General features: G+C 34.8%; 1 protein-coding gene across 4 annotated transcripts in view; it reads left to right on the forward strand.

Annotated features, from left to right (window-relative positions):
- Window positions 1-12,944: 12,944 nt before the first annotated feature.
- The window catches only part of LOC137012903 (DNA repair protein RAD50-like), a 57,515-nt gene continuing 44,598 nt past the window's right edge, over window positions 12,945-25,861 (forward strand). For 2 of the 4 annotated variants that reach the window (XM_067376388.1, XM_067376390.1), the window contains exons 1-5: window positions 12,945-13,039; window positions 13,248-13,402; window positions 23,688-23,771; window positions 23,967-24,118; window positions 25,079-25,264. In XM_067376388.1, the coding sequence (XP_067232489.1) occupies window positions 13,274-13,402; window positions 23,688-23,771; window positions 23,967-24,118; window positions 25,079-25,264 (551 nt within the window). In that variant the 5' untranslated portion in view covers window positions 12,945-13,039; window positions 13,248-13,273. Of the gene's footprint in view, window positions 13,040-13,247; window positions 13,403-14,738; window positions 15,991-23,687; window positions 23,772-23,966; window positions 24,119-25,078; window positions 25,265-25,861 lie in introns of those variants that run through there. The other 2 variants (XM_067376389.1, XM_067376391.1) reach the window with 2 other exon arrangements.

Below are 25,861 nucleotides of genomic sequence, written 5' to 3' on the forward strand. Positions count from 1 at the left end.
TCAAATTTTCCTTATAATTTACTCTCCCCCATGTCATCCAAGATGTTCATGTCTTTCTTTCTTCAGTCAAAAAGAAATTAAGGTTTTTGAGGAAAACATTCCAGGATTTTTCTCCATATAGTGGACTTCACTGGGAATCAATGGGTTGAAGGTCTAAATTGCAGTTTCAGTGCAGCTTCAAAGAGCCCTACATGATCCCAGACGAGGAATAGGGGTCTAATCTAGCAAAACAATCTGTTATTTTCTAAAAAATAAAAATTGATATAATTTTTAACCACAAATTCTCATCTTGCACTGCTCTGCGATGCGCCACGCATCATGAAATCACACTGATCACATTGAAAAGGTCATGCGTGATGTAGGCAGAAGTACAGAGTTTACAAAGCGAATGTGCAAAGACTAAGTCAAAAAAAGAAAAAGGTAAAACAATGATGTTAGACGATTTTGAAGTTGGAGGTGAAAATGAGATGGAGTTTTTTGCCCTACCTAGCATGATTACATAATGCATGGTGCATCGAAGAGCAGTGCAAGACGAGCATTTGTGGTTAAAAAGTATATACATTTTTTTTTTTTTTTTTTTTTTTTAGAAAATGACTGAACGTTTCAATAGATAAGACCCTTATTCCTCATCTGGGATCATGTAGTGCCCTTTGAAGATGCACTGAAACTGTAATTTGGACCTTCAACCTGCTGGTAGCTGTTGGAGTCCACTATATGGAGAAAAATCCTGGAATGTTTTCTTCAATAACCATAATTTATTTTCCACTGACGAAAGAAAGACATAAATATCTCGGATGACATGGGGGTGAGTAAATTATCAGGAAATTTTAATTCTGAACTAATCCTCTAAGGAATCTGGATCATTTTCAACCAATGTACTGCAATACTTGCGTACTGCAGCTATAGCATGCCGTTGTTGTCCTCAAACAGCATTTTTGACTCTAAAGGAAATGTTCAACCAGTGTAATGATTAACATTTAAAGTGTACAATTTCCATCGTTTTGATGTTGTAACACCTTCAAACTTCAAGCTTTCAGAACTCAAGCTTGTGAATACAACATCAAAGCCATAGAACAAAGATTATTGGAGTGCGTTTTACAAGAAAATATGGTTTCAGTCTTTTCCAATGAGCCTGGGCTGTGTACGGTTGCCAGGGTAATGTTAGGTGATTGCTAACTGGCCCAAGTTAAAGAGCCCAGGATGCTCCTTCACTGTTAATATTTTGTTTTTGTTTTTGAGCATTTCATGTCCAAAACTGGTCCCAAAGAACCCGCATAATTTCTGTCTGTACAGCACAAACGGTGCAGAATGAGTTACGTTAAAGCTTAAAACGTTTGCACAACTATCTCATGAGTCTTCAAATGTTTGATCTACTTCTAAAGAAGTTCTCAAACACTTTAGTGGTGCAAACAGTAAGGAATAAAAGGCCAAATAAACAAGTCTAGTTTGACTGTAAAACCTCAGCTTTAAAGTATTGGGTCATTCAGTCAAAGCCTGGAAGGAGTTTTTTTAAGTACCATGAATTTATCTGAGATTCTAGTAAGATGAAAAATAATAACTTGGGGGGACATGGAAGAAGTCTCACCCGGGTCACTGACATCTCCTGAACTCGCTGAAGTTCTGGTCTTTGATCCCTAGCTATATGTAGCACCTCATGCAGAACGCTCACGGCCACCAATGTGAGGTATATGACATTCTGCTTAATGCGAAATGGAGTAATGGAATTAAACTACTGCACTGTTAAAGCCCCTTTAAGGCAAGTCAGTCAGCTCGGTGGCCATATTCAAATCATAAAGCCCCTAGGCAACTATTTCCATCCTTGGAATTACTGATTGAAAGTGGATAGACCACACTCTACAAAACTGATGGTCAAATTTGCATTCTAATAATGTCCTTCAAATCGAGAATAAAATCTTGTGACCATTAGAAGTTCTTTGGCTCAAATCATGAAACTTAATTTCCATGTCTCCTTCAGAATTCTTGTGAGAAATAAACAAACTTATCTACTCTCAAGGTTTTAATTGAGATCCCCAAAAAAAAAAAAAAAAAGAAAAGAAAAGCATACTTGTATTTAGCAAGAGCACATTAAATTGATCAAATGTGACAATAAAGATATTAATAATGTTACAAAAAAATCATCAAGAATTCTGGAAAAGTATCACAGTTTCAACAAAAGTATTAAGCAGCAAAAGCTGTTTTCAACATTGATAATAATAATAAATGTTTCTTGAGCAACAGATCAGCATATTAGAATGATTTCTGATGGATCATGTGACACTGAAGACAGCTTTGATCACAGGAATAAATTACAATTTAAAATAAATTCAAATAGAAAACACAATCTTTTAAACTGTAATATTTCACAATATTACTGTTTTTACATTTACTTAGATTAAATAAATGCAGTCTTGGTGAGCATAAGAGGCTTCTTTCAAAAGGTTTGGGTTAGTTCACCCAAAAATGAATATTGTGATTAATTACTCACCCTCATGTCGTTCCACACCTGTAAGACCTTCGTTCGTCTTCAGAACACAAATTAAGATATTTTTGATACAATCAAATGGCTCAGTAAGGGGTTTATTGCCAGCAAGATAATTTATACTTTCAGATGCCCAGAAAGCTACTAAAGATGTATTTACAACAGTTCATGTGTGGTTCACCTTAATATTATAAAGTGATGAGAATACTTTTTATGTGCCGAAAAAAAACAAAATAACGACTTTTCAACAATATCTACTGATGGACGATTTCAAAACACTGATTCATGAAGCTTTGAAGATTCACAAATCTTTTGTATTGAATCTGTTGTTCGGAGCGCCAAAGTCACATGATTTCAGCAGTTAGATACGCGATCCGAATCGATTCGAAACAAAAGATTCATAAAGCTTCGAACCTTCATGAAGCAGTGTTTTGAAATCAGCCATCACTAGATATTGTTGAAAAGTTGTTATTTTTTTAATTTTTTTTGGCACACAAAAAGTATTCTCATCACTTTATAATATTAAGGTTGAACCACTGTACTCACATAAACTGTTATAAATATGTTTTGAGTACCTTTCTGGATCTTGAGAGCTTCGGTGACATTGCTGTCAATGGAGGCCTCACTGAGCCATCAGATTTCATCAAAAATATCTTAATTTGTGTTCTGAAGATGAACAAAGATCTTACAGGTGTGGAACGACATGACAGTGAGTAATTAATGACATCATTTTCATTTTTTGGGTGAACTAACACTTTAAAAACATCCCAACACCAACCTTTTGAACGTGTTCTTCCTAAGGAACTGGTTTCAGACCAGCTTTAAAGGCACTCCAACCTCACATCTGATGACAAGCAAACTACTGAGATAAATATTATTTTTTCAAAGTAGTATTATTGATTATAATGCTTATTTCTCTGTAGATTAATCATACTGTAAGTACAAACAAAAAGCATATAAAAGTATTTACTTCTTTCAACCAGTCTATCAGACACTGCTTTTAATCTCCCAATCAACTGGCTTTTAATCGCATACCCGATGCCTTCTTTCCTCTATACAGATTTTTTTTTTTTTAGATTTCACACACAGCCAATGTCTCCAAATGTGGAGTCTGTGCAGTGAAAGATAGCATCTGTCTTAGCTGAAGCTTGTTAAATCAGTGTTAGTGAGCTGCCTCCTCTCTCGCTGTCTCTCTTTTGTGTAACAGAGCTGTGTAGTGTCTGCTAGAAACCATCCGATTCCCAACAGATCTAGCTGATTTGCTTCCCAACCTACCTCAAAATAACTTCCTGCCCACGTACCTCACTTCACCTTTCTGCGCTTTTGTTTCAGGATCCTGAAAAGGAACTTTGCATGTGTGGGCCGCAGGGCTACAGGTACTGTATGCCTTTATATGTTTTGTACATTGCATACTTGTCCTCTATGCAATGGTTCCCTCTTGTTTTTAATGATTACCAAGCTAAATTGTTACCTTGCTTTTATGACATGACTCCTTTGAATAATTGACAGTATTTCTTTTTTTCTTTTTCCTTTCATTGCACATTTTTGCCTCCTCAACAAATAGAATGAGAAAATCCATAATTTTAAAATTAAATTATTAATTTATTTTTTTTTAAATGGTAATAAAATAGAAAAATAAAAAATAAAAAAAGATCTCAGAGTTAAACTGTGTCAGAAGAAAATATCTTAATTATGTCAGATAACACTTAAGCAAAACATGGTCAGGTCAAAGTGTCTGAATAATTTTTGGTTCCAAATTTTTATCAATTTTACTGGTAGTCCACTGTATGAAGAATATTTGGGTATAATATGTCACAGTTTACTTTATTTTGTTATCCTCACTTACATAAATGAACTATGGTGTCCTGCACCCACTAGTAAAAAAATAAATAAAATAAAATAATAAAAAAAATATATATATATTATTATTATTATTTTTAATAGAAGTTTTGTCTGCTCACCAAGGCTACATTTATTTAATTAAAAATACAGTAAAAAACAGTAATATTATGAAATATTATTACAATTTAAAATAACTGTTTTCTATTTGAATATATCTGACAAAGTAATTTATTCCTGTGATGGAAAAGCTGATTTTTTTCAGCATCGTTACTCCAGTCTTCAGTGTCACATGATCCTTCAGAAATCATTCTAATATGCTGATCTGCTGCTCAAGAAACATTTAATGTGTACAATTGTACAAAATATTTGTGTACAATATTTTTTTTTTTTCAGGATTATTTGATGAATAGAAAGTTCAAAAGAACAGTGTTTATCTGAAATCTAATCTTTTGTAACATTATAAATGTCTTTAATGCCACTTTTGATTGATTTAATGCATCCTTGCTGAATAAAAGTATTAATTTCTTTAATTTATTTTCAAAAAAAAAAATAAATATATATATATATATTATATATTATATATATATATATATATATATATATATATATATATATATATATATATATATATATATATATATATATATATATATATATATATATATAAATAAATTGCACATAAGGCAGATTTTGCATTAACTCCTAAATCTAATTATAAAATTATTTTTCAATTATTTTTCTACTCCAATTCATTTTTGAAATATAATTCTTTACACAGTTACTGTCATTACTTGTTTTCATGACAAATTTATTTAAACATTTATCACTTAAAACTCATCTTTGATCACCAAAATGACATATTTAAACATTTTTTTCCAGTGAAATGTTTTTTTTTCATGCCTTAACATAGCTTCAATATAACTCTACACCCTTGCCTAATTTAATATTCACAGATCAATGAATATGCTAATTAGCCCTGCCTCCACTTGCTCTCTGCAGCTCAGAAGAGTTTACTGTCGCTGTAGTGACGAGCATATGCTTTATATATATATTGCAAAATAAGCTATATATTCTTATTTAACTGTATAGTGTTACATAAAAAACCTTTGTGCGTAACGTTACCATCTGAAAACCTGCAGGCGCCTTTGCCTGCTCAGTATCCTACATTAAATAAATGCACATCCTAGAATGAGTGTGGATTTCCAGCGTATTTACTTGAACTCATCAGGTAGGCTAATATCTATGGTTTAATCCATTCCAGACCTAGCCAAAATAAGATTTTATAATGGACTGAATAAAGCTTTCTCTGAACTTGACGTGTGATGCCACGCTGCCTGACATATGCACATGAATCAAAGTCACACGCACACACTCAGAGCAATATTGTTTTAGCTATGTTTTATAGTATTCAAATATTTCGAAGGACAAAAACATTAACTTATTTGCTTTACTTCAAATCAGCTTAGCTACTTTGCCATTATATGTGCTCGCACACTTGGCACAGCCCTTGCAACAGTTCTGTCGACACATAACAGTAATTTAACTTTATTAGCCTTTTGCTTGACTACGTTATCAAACAACTAATAATAAATATATCTGAGAGTCAGACAGTTGACTTCTAACAATCAGTATCCCAAATGCTTTGAACAACTCAGAACGTCAGAAAGGCTATAGTTCATCATAACAACATAATATACATCATAGACTCGCTATATTGCTAAATCTACACAATTTTTCATATTAATAGAAAATGTACCTGGTTAACCTGGCTTCTTTTGAGACTTTCCTGCTTCAGAGCAGTCATAGTTAATGATATGCTAAAGCCTGCCAGCACATTGTTGTGCCCACAAGGTTTAGACTGTTTTTGGTTGGTGCTGACTTATGAATTTGCACATGGTTTGTCTTAAAGCATATTAAAAACACTATATAGACAAACAACATTAAAAACTTGATTTTCACCACAGGGGGTCTTTAAAATAATAAAAGGCATTACTAAGAGACTAAATATAATGAATATATAAGCTAATTTAATGCATATATATTTATATTTAGTATATATTTAGTAAAATGCTCCCCTCTAGTGTTCATTTCTCTAGTGAACTACCATGCTGTGGACACTAAACGACTTGCCTGAGGTAAATGTAATGCTATGTGAGATTTATTGATGTGGTTGAAACACTGGTTGAGAGATTACACGTTAACATATCTATAGATCATCTGTTCTTCTTCTGTGCTTTTTCCTGTTGTGGTGGTTAGCAAATTGTGTTGAATATATATGGCTTTATGGCTTTCATTTTCTAGCAGTTTCAGAGCAAAATGGTTTTGGAAAATATTTATTTCATTTGATAATTGTATTTCAATTGATAAAAGTATTTTTCATGCATTCTTCATAACAATACAGATCAATTTCTATATCTTTTTGAAGTTCACTTTTTAAACTTTTTTTCACTTCAGCAATAATCTGCCAAAAAATAATCAGCAAAAATCTTAAATGCTACAAAGCATTCAAGATTTATGACATTTTATGACCATTTTCATATGCTAAAAAAAAGTGACAAAAAAGCTATACCTATAGCATAAATATCATTTAGTACCATAAAATCCACCTAAAAATACAAAACATTAAAAAAAAAAAAAAAAAAAAAACATTGTCGAACTAAAATATAGTACATTCATGAAAAAGTCATTTCTGACCGTCACACGAGAGGGTTAAAAAGTGTTTTCTCAACATTGCACTGATGAACAATTAATTATTATTTTAAAGGTGCTCTAGAATTAAAAATTGAATTTACCTTGGCATAGTTAAATAACAAGAGTTCAGTACATGGAAATGACATACAGTGAGTCTCAAACTTCATTGTTTCCTCCTTCTTATATAAATCTCATTTGTTTAAAAGACCTCCGAAGAACAGGCGAATCTCCAGCTCACAGCTCCAATCTCATAGCCTCAAACTCATTGCAGAATCGAATGTAAACATCCAAATAAATACTATACTCACATAATCCGATGTATGCATGCAGCATGCATGACAAACACTTTGTAAAGATCCATTTTGAGGGTTATATTAGTTGTGTGAACTTTGTTTATGCAATGATAGAGTCAAGAGCTCGGGAGGGGGCGGAGAGCGCGAGCAATTAAAGGGGCCGCAACCTGAATCGGTGCATTTCTAATTATGCCCCAAAATAGGCAGTTAATAAATTAATAAAAAAAAAATCTATCTGGTATTTTGAGCTGAAACTTCACAGACACATTCAGGGGACACCTTAAACTTATATTACATCTTGTAAAAAAATGTTTGATGGCACCTTTAATTATCACACATTGAGTCATTTAACCATGCATTACTGTCTTTGGAAGGCTTTTGTCTTTCAAACACATTAAAATCTTCAAATTAACATGCAATGCCGGGATTCCCCAACTTTTTTGTCAGCTGAACTTCTTTGAACTAATATATTTACTTGAAGTATGCCTTTTCAAGTTTTCAAGATTTCCAGCCAATAAAATAATAATGATAAAATTACTCTGTTTCACTGTTCTCTGATGTAGGTCACATGACATGTACAAAATATTTTTAAAATCTTTTTAGTGTTTATTTAGTATTTAGATTCAGTAACTAACTACAATTTGTAAGTAATCTACTGATGCTTTCAAGTATAGCTTTAGGGGACATTTTTGTGGAAATCCCATGTATAACTATATTACATAATCATCACAAAAGGTATTATATTCAATACAAAATCAATATCAAATGTTCAAGTGTTAGACATATCATGCCTGACAATGTCTCACACAAGCAAGATGGCCAAAGAGGACTATTTATTTCACTAACTTGTTTTATAGAGCAAATACAGCCAGACAGGAAATAGAAACTAATAAAAGTTCATTTGTGTTACTTTTAAGATAATCTTGTAACTTACTACTTGCTTCATAATCTAATCACATCCAACCTCATTTCACTCAAAGCTATTTGTTCTGTTTAAATGAAGTGGCAGCCCATGGTAGTTTGAGGGACACTGCCCTCTACTGCCAACTTTACTTCCGGAACAAGTTGTCTACACCCTAAAAATAAAGGTTCTTTATTGGCATATATGGACCTTAAAAAAATCCATGGAACATTGTCATTGCACAAAAGGTCCTTTATAGTGGAAAAAAGTTCTTCAGAATATTAAAATGTTCTTTATTAAAAAAAATAGGTTCTTTTAAGAACTATTCACTGAAAGGTTCTTTGGGGAACCTAAAATGGATCTTTAATGGCACTGCTGCAAAACCCCCTTTTGAAACCTTTCTTTTTAAGACTGTAAATACATAATGTGCACCAAAATCACATCAAAGAGAAAGCTTCCCAAGTTATGGTCACACATTATTATTTATTTCAGTATTATTAAAGAAATCACATAGTGGTCGAAAGCACTTATCATTATTAGATTTCAACTTTTAGGTTGTCCTGTTAAGCCATTTACTGTATAAAAGCAAGAGCTATTTAATGCAATCAATTTAACAGAAGTCAAAGTGAATGAATCAAAAGTCACTGCTGGTTAGGCATTTGGACATCCAGTCCTGGAAAAAAGCGAAACATCGACGGATGAACGTCAACTCTTGATTAGTCCTCAAATTAACTTTGCGAACCATGACTTTGTCTTTTATACAGTGTTCTTCCATCTTGCATAAAGGGAAGAAAAATACACATACCTGAATACATCATTGGGCCAACTTCCAAGACATATATGAGAGAGAGAGAGAGAGAAAGACACCTCTCTTACCGAATTCTGAAGGAGAAATCTGATATTGTGCTGTAAGAGTCTAAGGGCAGTGCGTGGTTCGACAGCGCCGTCTTGATCAGTGATTTCTGCTGAAACTAATGTCTTGAGAAGCTCTTGAGCAATGAACTCTTTACAGCTGCACATCTGAAAGAAAAGATCTTGCTCATATATGGTATATGATATCTCAAACACTTCAAATTTCAGTTTCACTCACCTCTCCGCTTTCAATATACACATTAGGTACGTACATTGGGTTCATGTCCTTTAAAAGATGCAAGAAATTACAGTATGGATCTTTAAAAAAATAAGGTTTGTTTATATTGTAAATGTAGAAATTTCAAGGGAAAATTGACGATCTTTTTTAAGGGTGCATCTCAACCAGCTCCCTAGTTCAGCAGTCAAGGCATTGATCAGGGAGTTGGGCTGTCTCAATCGTGAAACCCTTCCAAATGTTAGCTGAAATGTATGCTCCCTAAAAAGTAACGGTTTAAGGATCTACAGCAAAATAACGCAAGCTTTGGAACACAGAGAATGGAAAGCACAGGATTGTGGGATATCAAAGGCAGAAGAGGATACATTTATACTGCCTTCAAACATCGATCAGATGAAGATTATCTCAGGAGACAGGACGTGATCTAACTCTGAATTCAGACATGACTTGATGTCTTCCTATCTTGGCATTTCAGCTTTCGGATGCAGCCCATGTTTCCAAAACAGAAGGTCTGAGAGCGAAACATGAATCACGTGAGCAACACACTGATGTTCACTACAGACACGCATACTATAGATGTGTATTTGAAATACAAACCGTATGTCAGCATAAACGTACATCACTAGACAGGTAATGTACATAATATTGCTAACATTTATAATTTATTTTTGGCTGAAATTTTGAATGTATATGTAACAAGCAAAGTATTTGGACCAATAACGGCCCTTTTCACAAGATGTAATATAAGTCTCTGGTGTCCCCAGAATGTGTCTGTGAAGATTCAGCTCAAAATACCCCATTATCAAATTATCAAAATATCAAATTTGCCCCTATTTGGGTGTGAGCAAAAACACACTGTTTTTGTGTGTGTCCCTTTAAATGCAAATGAGCTGCTGCTCCCGCCCCCTTTCCAGAAGAGGGCGGAGCTTTAACAGCTCAACAACAACAAAGCTGGAGAATCTCACACAGCCAAAATGAGGATTGTCAGTAACGGTGTTCAGCCTTACATTGTTCAAACCGGAGTCAACACTGATGGAGAGACTCAGGAAGAAGTTACAACTTTTAGAATGAAACTGGACGTTTCTGAATGGTTAGTGGATAAATGTTCATCTTTTGCACAAATTGACCCTCATTTGTGAAGCAGTCCGGCATAAAATGACAGCATGGCAACAACACTCTACTACAACAACTCTTCCTCTTCTTTAAAGCAGCCCAACATGGACTCACCCCCCTTTGTTGTGTGTTCTCAGGGGCGGGTTTATGTAAATTTTGGGGTTTGTGATGTCACCAACCCGGGAAGAAGCTTGTTGTAGTCTCTACCAACTGTTTGTTGTAGCCCTTAAAAAAATATTTCTGTAAAAGAAAATATCTCCCTTTGCATTGAACTTTGAGTGTCGTAACTTTGCAGATGTTGTTTATGCTCAAACAGCAACATTACACACTAACTAAAGTTAAAAAAGTGAAATCATAATCAAGGACCCCTTAAAATGTTGCCAGAAATAGTGTCCCAATATGTAGTGAGCCAGGGTCTTTACTGTCCTTACCAGTGCCTAAATTCATGTACACAATATATTGATTCACGAGGAAGCTAGGGAGATGATTGAGGCGCACCCTAAGTAAGATTGTCATATTTATGTTCACTGATCATGTTACTTACAAATGTGAAGAGATGTGCATAATCCATGAGGTCTCTAAGATGGTGAAGTGCCTCACGTATAGTGTCATCTCCCTTACCCATGTGCTGCAATGCTATACAGAAAAACAGCACAGTTGGAACAGTTTTTTGGGAACGTTTTACTCTATTGCTTTCAAAATATTCAAACTTTAAACTACTTGTAATTGAACACCTTCAAACTACTTCAAACTGAAAACTTTTAAAGTTCAAGATTTTAAACTTCTTTAAATTTTCTGGTCAGGCTTTCTCAAAATTTGTCTTGACAAACTTTTTTTGTTTTGTTTTTTTGAATCTAGTATATTCCTGTGATGTAAAGCTGAATTTTCAGCATCATTACTTCAGTCTTCAGTGTCACATGATCCTTCAGAAATCATTCTAATTTACAGATTTGCTGCAAGAAACATTTACTCTTATTATCAATTACAACTGAAAACTTTTTGTGGAAACTGAAACAGTCTACCATTCAAAGGTTTGAGGCAAGAAAGATTAAATAAATAAATAAAACTTTTATTCAGCATGGACACATTAAATTGTTTATAATGATAGTAAAGACATTTATAATGTTACAACATAATTTTATTTGATTTTTTATTTTATTTTTAACTTTCTGTTTATCAAAGAATCCTGAAAATATCTTAAAGTTCCCACAAAAACAGTAGCAACATTTGGATATTAATAAGAACCAAGAGAGCACCAATAATAATTGATAACAATTGAGCACCAAATCAGCAAATTAGAATGATTTCTGAAGGATCATGTGACACTGAAGACTGGAGTAATGATGCTGAAAATTCAGTTTTGATCACAGGAATAAATTAATGGTTTTTTTTTATAGAAAACAGTTATTTTAAATTCTAATATGTTTTTTTCTCCCATCAAATAAATGCAACATTGGTGAGCATAAGACACTTCTTTCAAAAACATTAAAAAATCTTCATTCTTCCTTCCAAACTGTAGATTCTGGGTTGTTTCTATCCTCGCCCTCGTGACTCTACTCACACTCATATCAGGTTCGACTTGATGATCTCCGTTTTCTATAAATCTAAGTTACCTACAAAACGTAGTTGGTAAACTGAGTGAACATCCTTATAAAACAGCAGCGAAACAGCACCACCAAGTGGACGGGTGTGGTAATGCCGAACGAATGGGATTAAAACAACAAAATATGCCGAAAAACAGTGATTTTGAAATTATATATTTGTATAAATTATAATTGAGAAAATGTGCAATTACGAAATTTAGCCGTTTTGAGAAGCCACTTTAATATCAAATGTGACTCCACACATCAGAATACTGAATTCAAAAAGTTTATAATATGGTCAGTGAATGTGAAATGATATTGACCCTACTTTGGAGTACTTACAGACCAGAAACAGCATGAGAGGGAAGGTTGTGCAGATCTGAGCGATTGTGGGTGGAGGTTTGCAGGTCTCTGTTCACTGTGAGCCTTTGAAATCCTTGAACACGCGAACACGATTCGACTATTTCACACATGCTTAATGCTCTGCAGCCACATCTAAACCAAACTTGGTCGTGTTCACGCTGAATCTATTAAACCTCAGGAGAGGTGCATGAGCATTTGAAATGTTTTGATAAGCTGATTCATGTGCTGCTAGTAACACATACAACTACTTATCTTACATTGGCTGTGTTCAAAATAGCACACTACTTCAACAAATCCTGCTTTAATGTAGGCCATAATATGAATAATACTGCAAAGTTCACTTTTTGATAATTCAGTTGTAGGAAGTGTCCTTAAAATCAAAACAAGTTCATTAAATTAAATTGAAATAAGTGAATATAATTTATTTTTCAATATTATTTAATTATAAATACAATATATATTTTATGTATTCGTTATTAAATAAAATAAAAAAATCGCTCTTTTTTATTTCTTATTAAATTGCATTGTGGGATAAGTAGTTTCTAGATGATTCTCGTGACGCGAATTTGAATACGGAAGAACGTCACTGCGCCGACGCGGGAAACACACGCCTGACTGACTGCCTGCCTGCAGTCTAAAGAAACTATTACAGTTTACGTGGAGATTACAGCGTTTTCTTTATCCTGTGTGAGTTATTTTAATGAAATTTTATGCAATATTATAGCCAGGTTAATGTATTTATTGTATTTTTGCTAGCTAATTGCACTTTATAACGACTCCGTCGACATTTAAATGACTGTCGTACTGACAATATCATTTAAAAGTTCTGGTTATCTAAATGTGAAGTTTTAATTGTGTGCACTGACATTTAATTTTACTTTTATGTCATTTCAAGGCTACAAGTCAAAGCACTGGTCCAAAATGTCCAAGATTGAAAAGATGAGTATTCTGGGAGTGAGGAGTTTTGGAGTTGAGGATAAAGACAAACAAGTGATCTCCTTTTTCAGCCCTCTGACGGTGCTTGTGGGACCTAATGGAGCTGGAAAAACGGTTTGTATTTTGCTGTCAGTCTTTACGTGAGTGTATAATTTAAATGCAGGTGAGACAGTTATTATAAGAGATTTATACAGGTCTGCACACTAACATTTGACAGTGGTGGAGAGCTTTAAGTCACCATGAAAGGAAAATGGACAAATCTTTTTAATGAGATATTATAAATGATTTATCCATGCACTTCTGTTCTCCGATGACGTGAGGGCGGGACCTGTCATTTACATGAGATAGAACAATAGCAAACAACAACCAATCACAACCAATGCTGCGTTCACACCATGTCATAATTACCATAATTTAGATAAATTCTGCTCAGAGCTGTTTGCGTCTTCAGACTCGGAATTATGCGTTTATGTGGTAACCCTAATCTTCAGCGGTCATATTATCATAGCTTTCACACTATTCAGATTTTACAAGTTGTCATTTCAAGTTCTATGGGGATGTGAACACTTTTGTAAGCTCTGAATCTTGTGATGGGATGAATGCATCTCAATTCCCGATGAAGAAAATCAAGTCCTGCCCAGCATTTATTCTTATTTGAAGAGCCGTTTCACTCTGATATACGTCACAATAGGGAAGAAAACACTATAACTTCCATTTCATGCCAACTTTAAAAGGAAAAATGTAATGACAGAAACCATTCTAAATGTATGTTCCGTATAATTCTTATAATTCTAATTATAGGAAAGATAAAATACAAAACTAAAGTACTTTTATACTTAAAGGGTTAGTTCACCCAAAAATAAAAATTATGTCCTTAATTACTCACCCTCATGCCGTTCCACACCCGTAAGTCTTTCATTCATCTTCAGAACACAAATGAAGATATTTATGATGAAATCTGAAAGATTTCTTTCCCTCCATTGACAGCTACGCGACTTTGACGCTTCAAAAGTTCATAAATAGATCATAAAACTAATACATGTGAATTGAGCGATTTAGTCCAAATATTCAGAAGAGACTCGATCGCTTTATATGATGAACAGATTCATTTGGGCTTTTACTCACATATAAACATTGATCAGCGAACAAAAACAGCTGTGTAACACAGGAGAATGAACCTCATTGGTTCTCAAACATGCTTGAGCTTCCATTTAAGTGTGAGTTTATATGTGAATAAAAGCCTAAATTCAATCTATTCATCATATAAACCAATCGTGTCTTTTCAGAAAATTTGGACTAAACCGCTCAATTCACATGGATTAGTTTGAACACAGTGTCTATGAACTTTCTGAAGCATCAAAGTTTTAGCAGCATAGCTTTCAAAAGATTTCTCAGATTTCATCAAAAAGATCTTCATTTGTGTTCTGAAGATGAATGAAGGTCTTACGGGTGTGGAACGACATGAGGGTGAGTAATTAATGACAGAATTTTCTTTTTTGGGTGAACTAACCCTTGAAGTGTCCTATATTGCTTTTATGCCTGAAATAATATAAAAACATTACTTTGTTTCTTTTTTTACCACTATGAAGAATGGATAAATATTGTTTTATTGTTGATTTTTCAATATATTTAAACTCTAATGGATAAATAAGTAATATATAAAATATCCACCTTATTTCCTGACAAGCCTACTGCATTTTAGATTATGGGTGGCACTTACCAATTCACAAAATTAACTGAATGCATAGCTGACATAAAAAATTGGATGACCAGTAATTTCCTACTACTAAATTCAGAAAAAATAGAGATTCTAATTTTTGGAACAAAAACTTCTTCACGTAACAACCTAGAATACTGTCTAACACTTGATGGCTGCTCTGTTAAGTCTTTGTCGTCAGTTAGGAACCTGGGTGTGCTCTTTGATACCAATCTTTCATTTGAAGGCCATGTTACTAGCATCTGTAAAACGGCATTCTTCCATCTTAAAAATATATCTAAACTACGACACATGCTCTCAATGAAAAATGCAGAAGTTAGTTCATGCGTTCATGACCTCAAGGCTAGATTACTGTAACACTCTACTGGGTGGTTGTTCCGCTCGCCTGATAAATAAACTACAGGTCATACAAAATGCAGCAGCTAGAGTTCTTACTAGAACCAGGAAGTATGACCATATTAGCCCAGTTCTGTCATCACTGCATTGGCTTCCTTTTAAACATTGTATAGATTTTAAAATCTTGTTAATTACTAAATGGTTTAGCTCCCCAGTACCTGAGCGAGCTCTTAAATCATTATAATCCTTCACGTTTATTGCGATCTCAGAATTCAGGCCAGCTGATGATGCCTAGAATATCAAAATCAACTGAAGGCGGCAGATCCTTCTCCTATTTAGCACCTAAACTTTGGAACAGTCTTCATAGCACTGTTCGGGAAGCGGACACACTCTGTCAGTTTAAATCTAGACTAAAAACACATCTGTTTAAAGTTGCTTACACATAACACATTATCTACTTCTATAATTCAAATCATGTAAATTGTTAGGCTGCATAGATTAGGTCAGCCGGAACCGGGAACTCTTCCCATAACACCTGATGTACTCACTATATCATAAGAAGAATGGCTTCTACGCTAATATTAGTCTCTCTCTGTTTATCCTGAGGTTTGCTGTAGTCTGCCAGATCCAGGCCGTATCCAGATGAGATGTAGGTGCAGGTCCTTGACATGATGATAACGCAGCCCTGACGTTTCAACTAAACTATCCTGCGAAGGCCTCCTTCCCTTTCCTTTCCCTATGTATAGATAAAACGTTATCAAAATTATTCCAGTTCACATAGATCCGCGGACACAACTAATTTTTCTGTATTATGTAGACCAGTAAAGTAATTTGGCAAATATCGCTTTTTTAAAAAGACCAAGCTTTTGCGCACATACACACTCAAACACGCAAACCTATAGACTAAACATGTAAATGAACTGCAAGAATGCATTAAAGGTATTCAGTTTTCAGTAGGAAAGGTGTCATTTAAGCAGCCTCTAAAGGAATAATTAACAAGTTTTACAATGCAAGTGATTCAATCAAAAACCAACTTTAGCTCGATAATAATTTTCCTATTGTCACTGTGAAGCGGATTTGAAACAATATGTACTGTGAAAAGCACTATATAAATGAAGAGGGGGGCCGATTCAAGATGGCGGCGAGACCAGACACGTTTTGAATAGACCTGTAACTAGGGGTGCAACGGTTCTGGGTATAAAATCGAACCGTACGGTTCTCCACTTACGGTTCGGTACGCACTTGCACCGCGGTCCATCTCGAATGACGACGCATCTATTGGTTAATATGGTTTGTTTAAAATAGCAACGTGGAAAACAGACAGACAAGAGTTCAGATAATGTATGTTTCAGTCGATGGATGCGCAAAACGTTACAACAACGATAATTAAAAAGCGTGGACAAAACAGTCACTTTTTGTAAACTGTTAACTGCGAGTGACGTATGCTCTAATGTTCAGTCATTTACGCCGTCATCACCCGGGTGTTGATAGCGCGCGAGCGCAGGTGAGACCTGAACAGTTGCTGTCTGTGTTTAAACTAAACTCCTTTAAGCCATGCTGATTTAAACCTTCAAGAACAAGACGCGAAAGAGAACTCGCGCACGCTGTGAGAAGATTTGTGTGCGCTCATCCGAAGCGCGTACACGCTTATTTCAGTCAGCGCGCAAATACTGAGTTCTCTTTCAAGTCTTGCGCTTCAGCGGCCAAATTTATACAAAAATTATGTCAACATGCCCGTCTTGGCGAGTATCCTAGCAAACATAGTCGGTTATGTCTTAAGTGAACATATAGGCTATTAGTCGAGAAAGACATTGCATGTGTAACAGTATATGTACTGGATCGTGCATGTCTTAAAGGGAAAAACTATTCCTGTTTTTAATGTAAAATCAAACAACAAATAACAAAGAAATCACTCACTGCTCTTGAATGAATAGTTTTTGTAACTTCAATAATGATTAATCTTTATTTATTTTATACAGTAAAGATAATATGCAGTGTTATTTTATATTTGATTACTTTATCCATTTTCTGTACCTGAAAACTACTGTTAGATTCCTGAAAAACCCGAAAAGCACTGTTTATTTTATTTGAGTATTTGCTTTATTGTACTTATTTGTGATGTTGCTTGTAGTTTGATTGTTTGTTCTTATTTTCTTTATTTTTATTTGACAGTAGTCCTATTTTTCCTAAACATAGCACATACCGAACCGTACCGAAAACCGTGACCCTAAAACCGTGATACGAACCGAACCGTGAGCAATTTGAACCGTTGCACCCCTACCTGTAACGACTGTTAAAGATTGCTGCTCAAATCAACATTTAAAATTTAATTTTGCTGCTAAAAGTTTTTTTTTACTGGTTGCTCGACTGCAGTGTTATTGAATTTCATTTTTTTCTGCCGGTTTTCGAAATATAGTGTCTTATTATTCAAGCTAGTTATTGCTAACTCTACAGCTAGCATAACAGTGCAATGGAAGTGGTGGCAAATAAGGAAAAATGAACTGCCCGAGAAATACACTCTTATGCATGCCAGGCCAGTGCTTTTGAGGAGTGTGTCTCATCTCCTAACACGCCTACAAAACCTCAATTGAAAAAGGCAAGAGGCAACGGAGAACAGCCATCGCTTCTGGAACTTCAGGATACCATCATCTCTGCCGTCATCGACAAGATAAACGAACGGGCGGATCAGACCGACAAGGCGGTTCACTACAATACAGTCCAGATAGATGGTCTGAAAAAGTCTTTTGTCAGACTTTTGTCATAAAGAAGTGGCAGATTTGAAAAAACAGAATTGCATCCTTAAAGCTTCATGCGAGACACTCCAGAGAAAAGTCTGTGAAATGGAAACTAAAGTAAATGAGAGTGATCGATACAGCTGACGACAGAACCTACGTTTGCACGGGATCCAAGAGAGAGAGGATGACAACTTGAAGTCTCGTGTGCAAGAGGTCTGCCGTGCGGTGCTGTCGGCTAGTGAGGTTGGAGCAGTGATGGAGGCAATCGACGTTGTCCACAGAATTGGGAGACGCAAAGATGGCAATTCCATTCAGCAACCAAGACCAGTGATCATCCGGTTTTTGTCGAGAACAGCGAGAGACTTAATCTGGAGGGCATCAAAGAAGAGTGAGTTCCTGAGCAGCAAGAAGCTTCGTTTCAAAGAAGACCTGACCGCTGAAGACAGAGCCATTCGCAACCGGCTCTGGCCAACTGTAGAAACGGCAAGAAAGAGAGGAGAGAAGGCTTATTTCGTCGGGATCAGAGCGTTTGTGAATGGAAACGAAATTAAAGACACCTGAAAAGGAAAGATCTTGTATGCTCTGATGAAGTGCAACCTTTTTTAAGGTAACCCCCCATGTGTAACAAGGGGCATTGAGGCAGCTAATGAATACATTAGAGCAGTTATCTCTGCAGTTTTTGCACAGAAGTTCATACAGTTAACGTTATTTGTTCTGAGTTTTTATGTCTGTATCTGTTTTATCTGTAAATGCCAGAGGTGCTAGAGACCAATTGAAAAGGAAATGCTTATTTTTATTTTTCAAAACAAAGGTGCTGATTTTTATTTTATACAAGAGACTCATGCTACTAAATCGGATATTTCTTTTTGGGAGAGTCAATGGGGGAAAAATATATGGTTTTCATTTGGGAGTAACCGGTCAGCAGGGGTCGCTATCTTACAGGGAAACTTTAAAGGGCACATTATTAAACATTTAGCAGATTTAAATGGGAGTTGGGTAATTCTGGTTGTTGATGTAGATCATTCCCAATTCATTATTGTAAACATATATGCATGTAACAACAAAAAAGACAACAAGCTATTATTTACAACAATAGAAAATATAATTAACCAGCTGATTATAACTTTTCCTACTGCCAAGATTTTATGGGGTGGTGATTTTAATACAGTTATGGATGGAAATCTGGATAGATGGCCTCCAAGAAATGGTTCTTCAGATGAATTGGAGAATATATGTCAAAGGATGAGTCTTGTTGATATCTGGAGACACATAAATCCCAACAAAAGCATATATACTTGGAGTAATAAAGATAGGTCACAGAAGTCCCGTATAGATTTCTGGTTGATTTCTTCGGAGATCGATGACAAGATGGTTTCAGCTCATATAGAACCTACTGTTCTCACAGATCACCAAGCAATTTATTTAAAGATAGATTTAATAATACTTAGTAACAAACCAGACAGAGATTATTGGAAACTAAACCAAATGCTATTACAAAATAAACAATTTAAGGATGATGCCGCCGTGATAATTGAAAAATATTGGAGAAAAGCTAGTCTTGATAGCAATTTTGGAAGCTGCTGGGAGCTGATGAAATTTGAAATTCGTAAGTTAGCTATAAAATTAGGGAAGAAAATAGCCAAAGACAAGAGAGAGGAAGAATCCAGAGTTATCACTAGAATAATAAAGTTATCAGAGAAAGTTGATTTAACTGGATGTGAATTTACAGAACTAACTTCTTTACAACTTAAATTGGACAAGATGTATGAAGACAAAGCCAAAGGGGCTTTTGTCAGATCTAGGAGGAAATGGCTTGAAAAAGGGGAAAAATGCACTAAATATTTCTTTAATCTAGAAAAAAGAAACTTTGAAGTATCATCCCAAAGTAAATTGAAAATCAATGATGTTGTCTGTGATGATAAGATCCAGATATCAAAATATGTTGCTGATTTCTATCAAAGATTGTACTCTACTAATGTCAAAAATGCAAAAAAATATGGATCTCTTCCTAAAAAAAAAAACTAAATTATATTGATGTCATTGACGATGGCTTTAAATTGGTTTGTGACAGAGAGATTTGTTTATCAGAAGTGCAAAAATGTATTGCCTCTCTAAAAGAAAATAAATCGCCAGGGAATGATGGGCTGATAAGTGAATTTTACAAGGTTTTTGACCAATTGTTAGCTCCTTTTCTAGTTAAAGTTTATATAGAAGCCATTAAGAAAGGGGAACTTCCACCAACTATGCGATAAGGACTTATTAAACTGATACACAAACCAAACAAAGATAAATTAAGTATTGAAAATTGGAGACCAATCAGTTTATTGAATAATGATGCTAAAATATTTGCATTAATTTTTTGCTAAAAGATTAAAATCAGGGTTAGATGATATAATTGATGAAGAACAATCAGGCTTTATGCCAGGCCGGAATATAGGTAATAATATACGTTTGATTTTGGATATGATTGATTATAATGAATACATAGTAGATGATAGTTTTGTCCTATTTGTCGATTTTTATAAAGCATTTGACACAGTCATCAATTTATGTTAAAAACGATCAAATGCTTTGGTTTTGGAGAACAGTTTTTAAAAGCTATTCAGACTCTATACAGAGGATGTAACGGCTCAGTTAAACTTGCTCATGGCACAACTCCTAGATTTGAGATAGGTCGTGGAATACGACAAGGATGTCCCCTTAGCCCTTTTCTTTTTGTCCTTGTTACACAAATCATGGCCAGACATATTAAAAATGCCCAGTTCCAAGGTATATTGACAGTAGGTACAGAATTTAAAATTTCACAGTTAGCGGATGACACGGCATTATTTCTCCGTAATAAGCACGAGGTTAAAAAAAGCAATTGACTCTATCACAAAATTCTCTGTAGTCTCGGGTTTAAGAATGAATCTAGATAAATCTGCCTTGTTGTCACTAAAGGAATGTGACTTATCAGTCATAAGTGGTATTCCTGTTAAAAATACAATAACATACTTGGGGGTTATCATTGATAAAAATGAAAAAAGGCGTTGTAATCTCAATTTTGACCCCATAGTAGAGAACATAAGGAAAAGATTTAATATATGGTTGATGAGGGACTTGTCACTGATTGGCAGAGTTTTATTGTCTAAGGCAGAAGGGATATCACGTGCCGTCTATCTATCATTATCCATGGGAATGCCAGCTAGTGTATATAAAAAACTTGATAATATCTTATTCAATTTCATTTGGAGGAATAGATCCCATTATTTACATTAAGATATTTTATGTAACTTAAGGAAAGATGGTGGTCTTGAAGTGTTGACTTTTGAAAAGTTATTCCTTTTTGGTGAGATGGTTAAGTAATTTAATTAAGGAAGCAGGGAGCATTTGGAACACCTTTACCAAACAGATGTTTGATTCACTGGGAGGATTAAACTTGTTGTTGAAATGTGATTTTAAAATTGAGAAGTTACCTGTGAAGTTGGCCAACTTTCACAAGCATGCCCTGTTAGCCTGGAAAATGGTCTACAAACACAATTTTTCTCCCACAAACTGTTATATTTGGAACAACAGGAATATTCAATGTAAAAATAAATCTCTATATTACCAAAGATGGGTAGATAACAACATTCTATTAGTTGAACAACTCATGAACACAGGAGGTCAGTTACTAACATACGACGAGTTTCTTTCAAAAGCAAAATTTCCTGTCTCCCCTAAGGAGTATGCTATCATTTTTGATGCTGTACCAAGAAATATCATTCAGATGTTAAAATATAACTCAACTGTTGTAAGTGGCAGTTATTTGACTACACAAGGAATTTTTCTTGGTGACATTGACATCACTACCAAAAAATGCCCAAACAAATACATTAGGAATCTAATGTACACTAAAACACTTCCTGCAGCAAGATCCTTTTGGGCTTCTCAGTTAAAAGAAATCAAATGGGAAAGAGTGTGGTTAATTGGGGACAAGTTCCTCTTAAATAATAAAATAAAGGAGGTGTCTTATAAAATTGTACATAGAATATACCCAGCAAAGAAAACTTTAGAAAGATTTAAAATTGACATTGAATATTCCTGTACCTTTTTGTGGTAATTATGATGAAACAATTTGTCATCTGTTTTATGATTGTATATAGTATGATATTTTGGAGAGATTTTGAAAACTATATAAGACGTAAAACTGGACAAACTTTAACATTGAGGAGAAAAGATGCGTTTATTCACTTTGAAGATGGTGGAACAGATAAGGATTTCTCTTTTTTTTGTCCAATTGTTTTTAGTCTTAGGAAAATTCCATATTCATAAAAAGAAATGGGCAGAGTGCAAACCAAATTTTGAACACCTTTTAGTAGAGTTAAAACAATATCACGCCACTGTAAGAGGTATTAAAAATAGAAAGGCTATTAAGACCGATCTTGTACACTCTAAATATGTTTAATTTGCATCCTTTCATGTAATTTGGTCTCTTTTTATTTTTATTTCTATTTTGTGTTGTGGTTATTGTTTGTCTTGTATGTCTATTTTAGTAGTGTATTTTGTGTATCAACCCTGGCATAAACAGATGTTGTTGTATTGTATTGTTAATACTGAATAAAAAAGAAAAAGAAAAAAAAAATATATAAATGAAGATGACTTGACTTGACACTTGCAGTTTGGGGATGTTCCACTCAAAAAGACTGAAACAAATCATTTCAAATCATAAGGTTGTGCTACAATTAATCTTTATCTGTCAGTTTAACTGAATAAACCATTCTCGTGTTCAGACATAACATAATGTTTGGTATTTTAATGTGACGCCGTATGACAAGAATATCTGATTCTGTGGCAAGAGCTCTCTTCAGGCGCTGCATTATTTTCCTCCTGATGTTTTTTTTTTTTTTTTGTATTCTGCTCTAACACAATGAAAAGGACATATGCTGCACCTTTGTGATTCTCTTCTCCCTATTTAATTTTATATATCTCATTAATAATTCACTGGAATGCATAAAAATCTCTCGTTATTCTCCCCAAATCCACACGTCTCTTTCCAGGTTTGTTTTCACATGGATGCTGTAAAATGAAGCAAAATCCCTATTTTATATATACATACATATACATGTGTATATATATACAGCTATGGAAAAAATTAAGAGACCACTTAACATTGATTTCTGAACTTGGAGTGGTCTCAATTTTTTCCATAGCTGTGTGTGTATGTATGTATATATATATATATATATATATATATATATATATATATATATATATATATATATATATATATATATATATATATATAATATAATTTTGAAGTATTATCACGCTATGTTTATTAAGGCAGCATATAGTACATACAGTGATATTTATCACATCCGTATTATTGCTGCTGTTATTCATGGTCTGTGGTAGTAATTTGTTAATACTTTTGCACTTTTAAATGTGTTTTTAATGTTCAGTGGTTAAAGGGTGAGTAGAATAATGCTCCTCATTGTACCCAGTTTTTGAAAATGCTTATTGCGTTCATAGAGTGAACTTTTCGCTAATTGTTTACAGTTTAACTGATGTTACTCTCTTAATTCACACAAAGCGTTGTGGGGCGTAGGAAAAGGGTGGATATGAACTATTTCTTTTTATGAATTTCTAGACCATCATCGAGTGTCTCAAATACATCACTTCAGGAGACTTTCCACCAGGAAGTAAAGGGAACACCTTTGTCCACGATCCCAAAGTAGGTCCTTGACAAGAGTAATTCAATTAAACAAATATAAGCAGTTGTAGAAATGTTCTGAATTACAGGTATTTTTGCATGGCTTATTCAACTTTTCCAAACTTACAAACACTGGTTCGTATTTTACATGCTTGAGCTGGGCAGTGAGACACTTTGTTTCTATAGAGTTTAATAGATAACGTTGGTTTGTTGTAGGATGCTCATGAGACGGATGTACGGGCGCAGATCAGACTCCAGTTTAGAGACGTGAATGGCGATGCTGTGGCCGTCCAGAGGTCTATGCAAAGTACACAGAAGGGCAAGAAAACTGAGTTCAAAACCCTTGAGGGTGTCATTACCAGAATCAAGTAAGTCTTCAATTCCTAGCTTCTTATTATGCTTACCAAGGCTGCGTTTATTTGATCAAAAATACAGTAAAAATAGTAATGCTTGGCCCTTGAAAAGTGTACTTTATTGTCCCTGTTTGAAGGACCCATTTGTTTGTTTAGTATTAATGGGTTAGTTCGCCCAAAAATGAAAATGCTGTAATTTAGTACTCACCCTCATGCCGTTCCACACCCGTAAGACCTTCATTAATCTTCAAAACACAAATTAAGATATTTTAGTTGAAATCCGATGGCTCAGTGAGGCCTCCATAGCCAGCAATGACATTTCCTCTCTCAAGATCCATTAATGTACTAAAAACATATTTAAATCGGTTCATGTGAGTACAGTGGTTCAATATAAATTATTATAAAGTGACGAGAATATTTTTGGTGAGCCAAAAAAAAACTAAATAACGACTTATTTAGTGATGGCCGATTTCAAAACACTGCTTCAGGAAGCATCAGATCATAAATGAATCAGTGTATCGAATCTGCGGTTCGGAGCGCCTAAGTCATGTGATTTCAGCCGTTGGCAGTTTTACACGCGATCTGAATCATGATTCGATGCGCTGATTCATTATGCTCCAATGCTTCCTGAAGCAGTGTTTTGAAATCGGCCTCACTAAATAAGTCGTTACTTTGTTTTTTTGGCGCACCAAAAATATTCTCACTGCTTTATAATATTAATATTGAGCCTCTGTACTCGCATGAACGGATTTAAATATGTTTTTAGTACCTTTATGGATCTTGAGAGAGGAAGTGTCATTGCTCCCTATGAAGGCCTCACGGAGCCATCGGATTTCAACTAAAATATCTTAATTTGTGTTCCGAAGATTAACAAAGGTCTTACGGGTGTGGAACGGAATGAGGGTAATAAATGACAGAATTTTAATTTTTGGGTTAACTAACCCTTTAATATGTCTTGACCTCTCTTGATGTCAGGCACGGAGAGAAAGTGAGTCTGAGCTCTAAATGTGCTGAAATAGACCGTGAGATGATCTCATCCCTGGGTGTCTCCAAAGCTGTTATCAACCATGTCATCTTCTGCCATCAAGAGGAGTCCAACTGGCCTCTCAGTGAAGGGAAAGCTCTCAAGCAGAAGTTTGATGATATTTTCTCAGCCACAAGGTATTTGTATCTGGACAGCGGATTCCTCACAGAACCTTTCAGTCATTAAAATGGTCATATCATACTTTTTATTATTGACCTTTTTTTCCTGAGGTCCACATATGAAACTTTTGGTACAATTTGCATCATATTTTAGTGTTTCATTTTACATCCTTTCCCATGTTTAATGGGAAACAGCACTGAATGCTTTCTCATTTTTGTCTAGTCATTTTTTAATGCTTTTACAGTGTGAAGGATGTTTTCAGTTTGGAACGTTACAGTATGTGTTCATCAAGCCATTTTATCTCAAAATATCTAGGAAAATTGATTCTTGCTGCATAGTTCCCTTTCGATACTACACCCGTACTGCGTATGGGGAAAAGTCTCCCTTTTTCCCCGTCACTGAAGCCTTTTTCAATAGCGCAGTGTAACTGCACCGTCATTGGTTCACTCATAGACAAGTTGTTGAACCAATGGTGGCGCGGCATAGCTGCGCGGCCTATGGTGAGAAAGCGTGTGAACCTACCCGCCGAAATGGCCGGGATTAAGGGCTATATAAGCAGGCGTTTCGCCATAGGATTTCAGTGCTTTCTCCTTCAGCGACGACTTCTACTTCTC

This window comes from Chanodichthys erythropterus, chromosome 22 (assembly GCF_024489055.1).
Source record: "Chanodichthys erythropterus isolate Z2021 chromosome 22, ASM2448905v1, whole genome shotgun sequence".
Lineage (NCBI taxonomy): Eukaryota > Metazoa > Chordata > Actinopteri > Cypriniformes > Xenocyprididae > Chanodichthys > Chanodichthys erythropterus.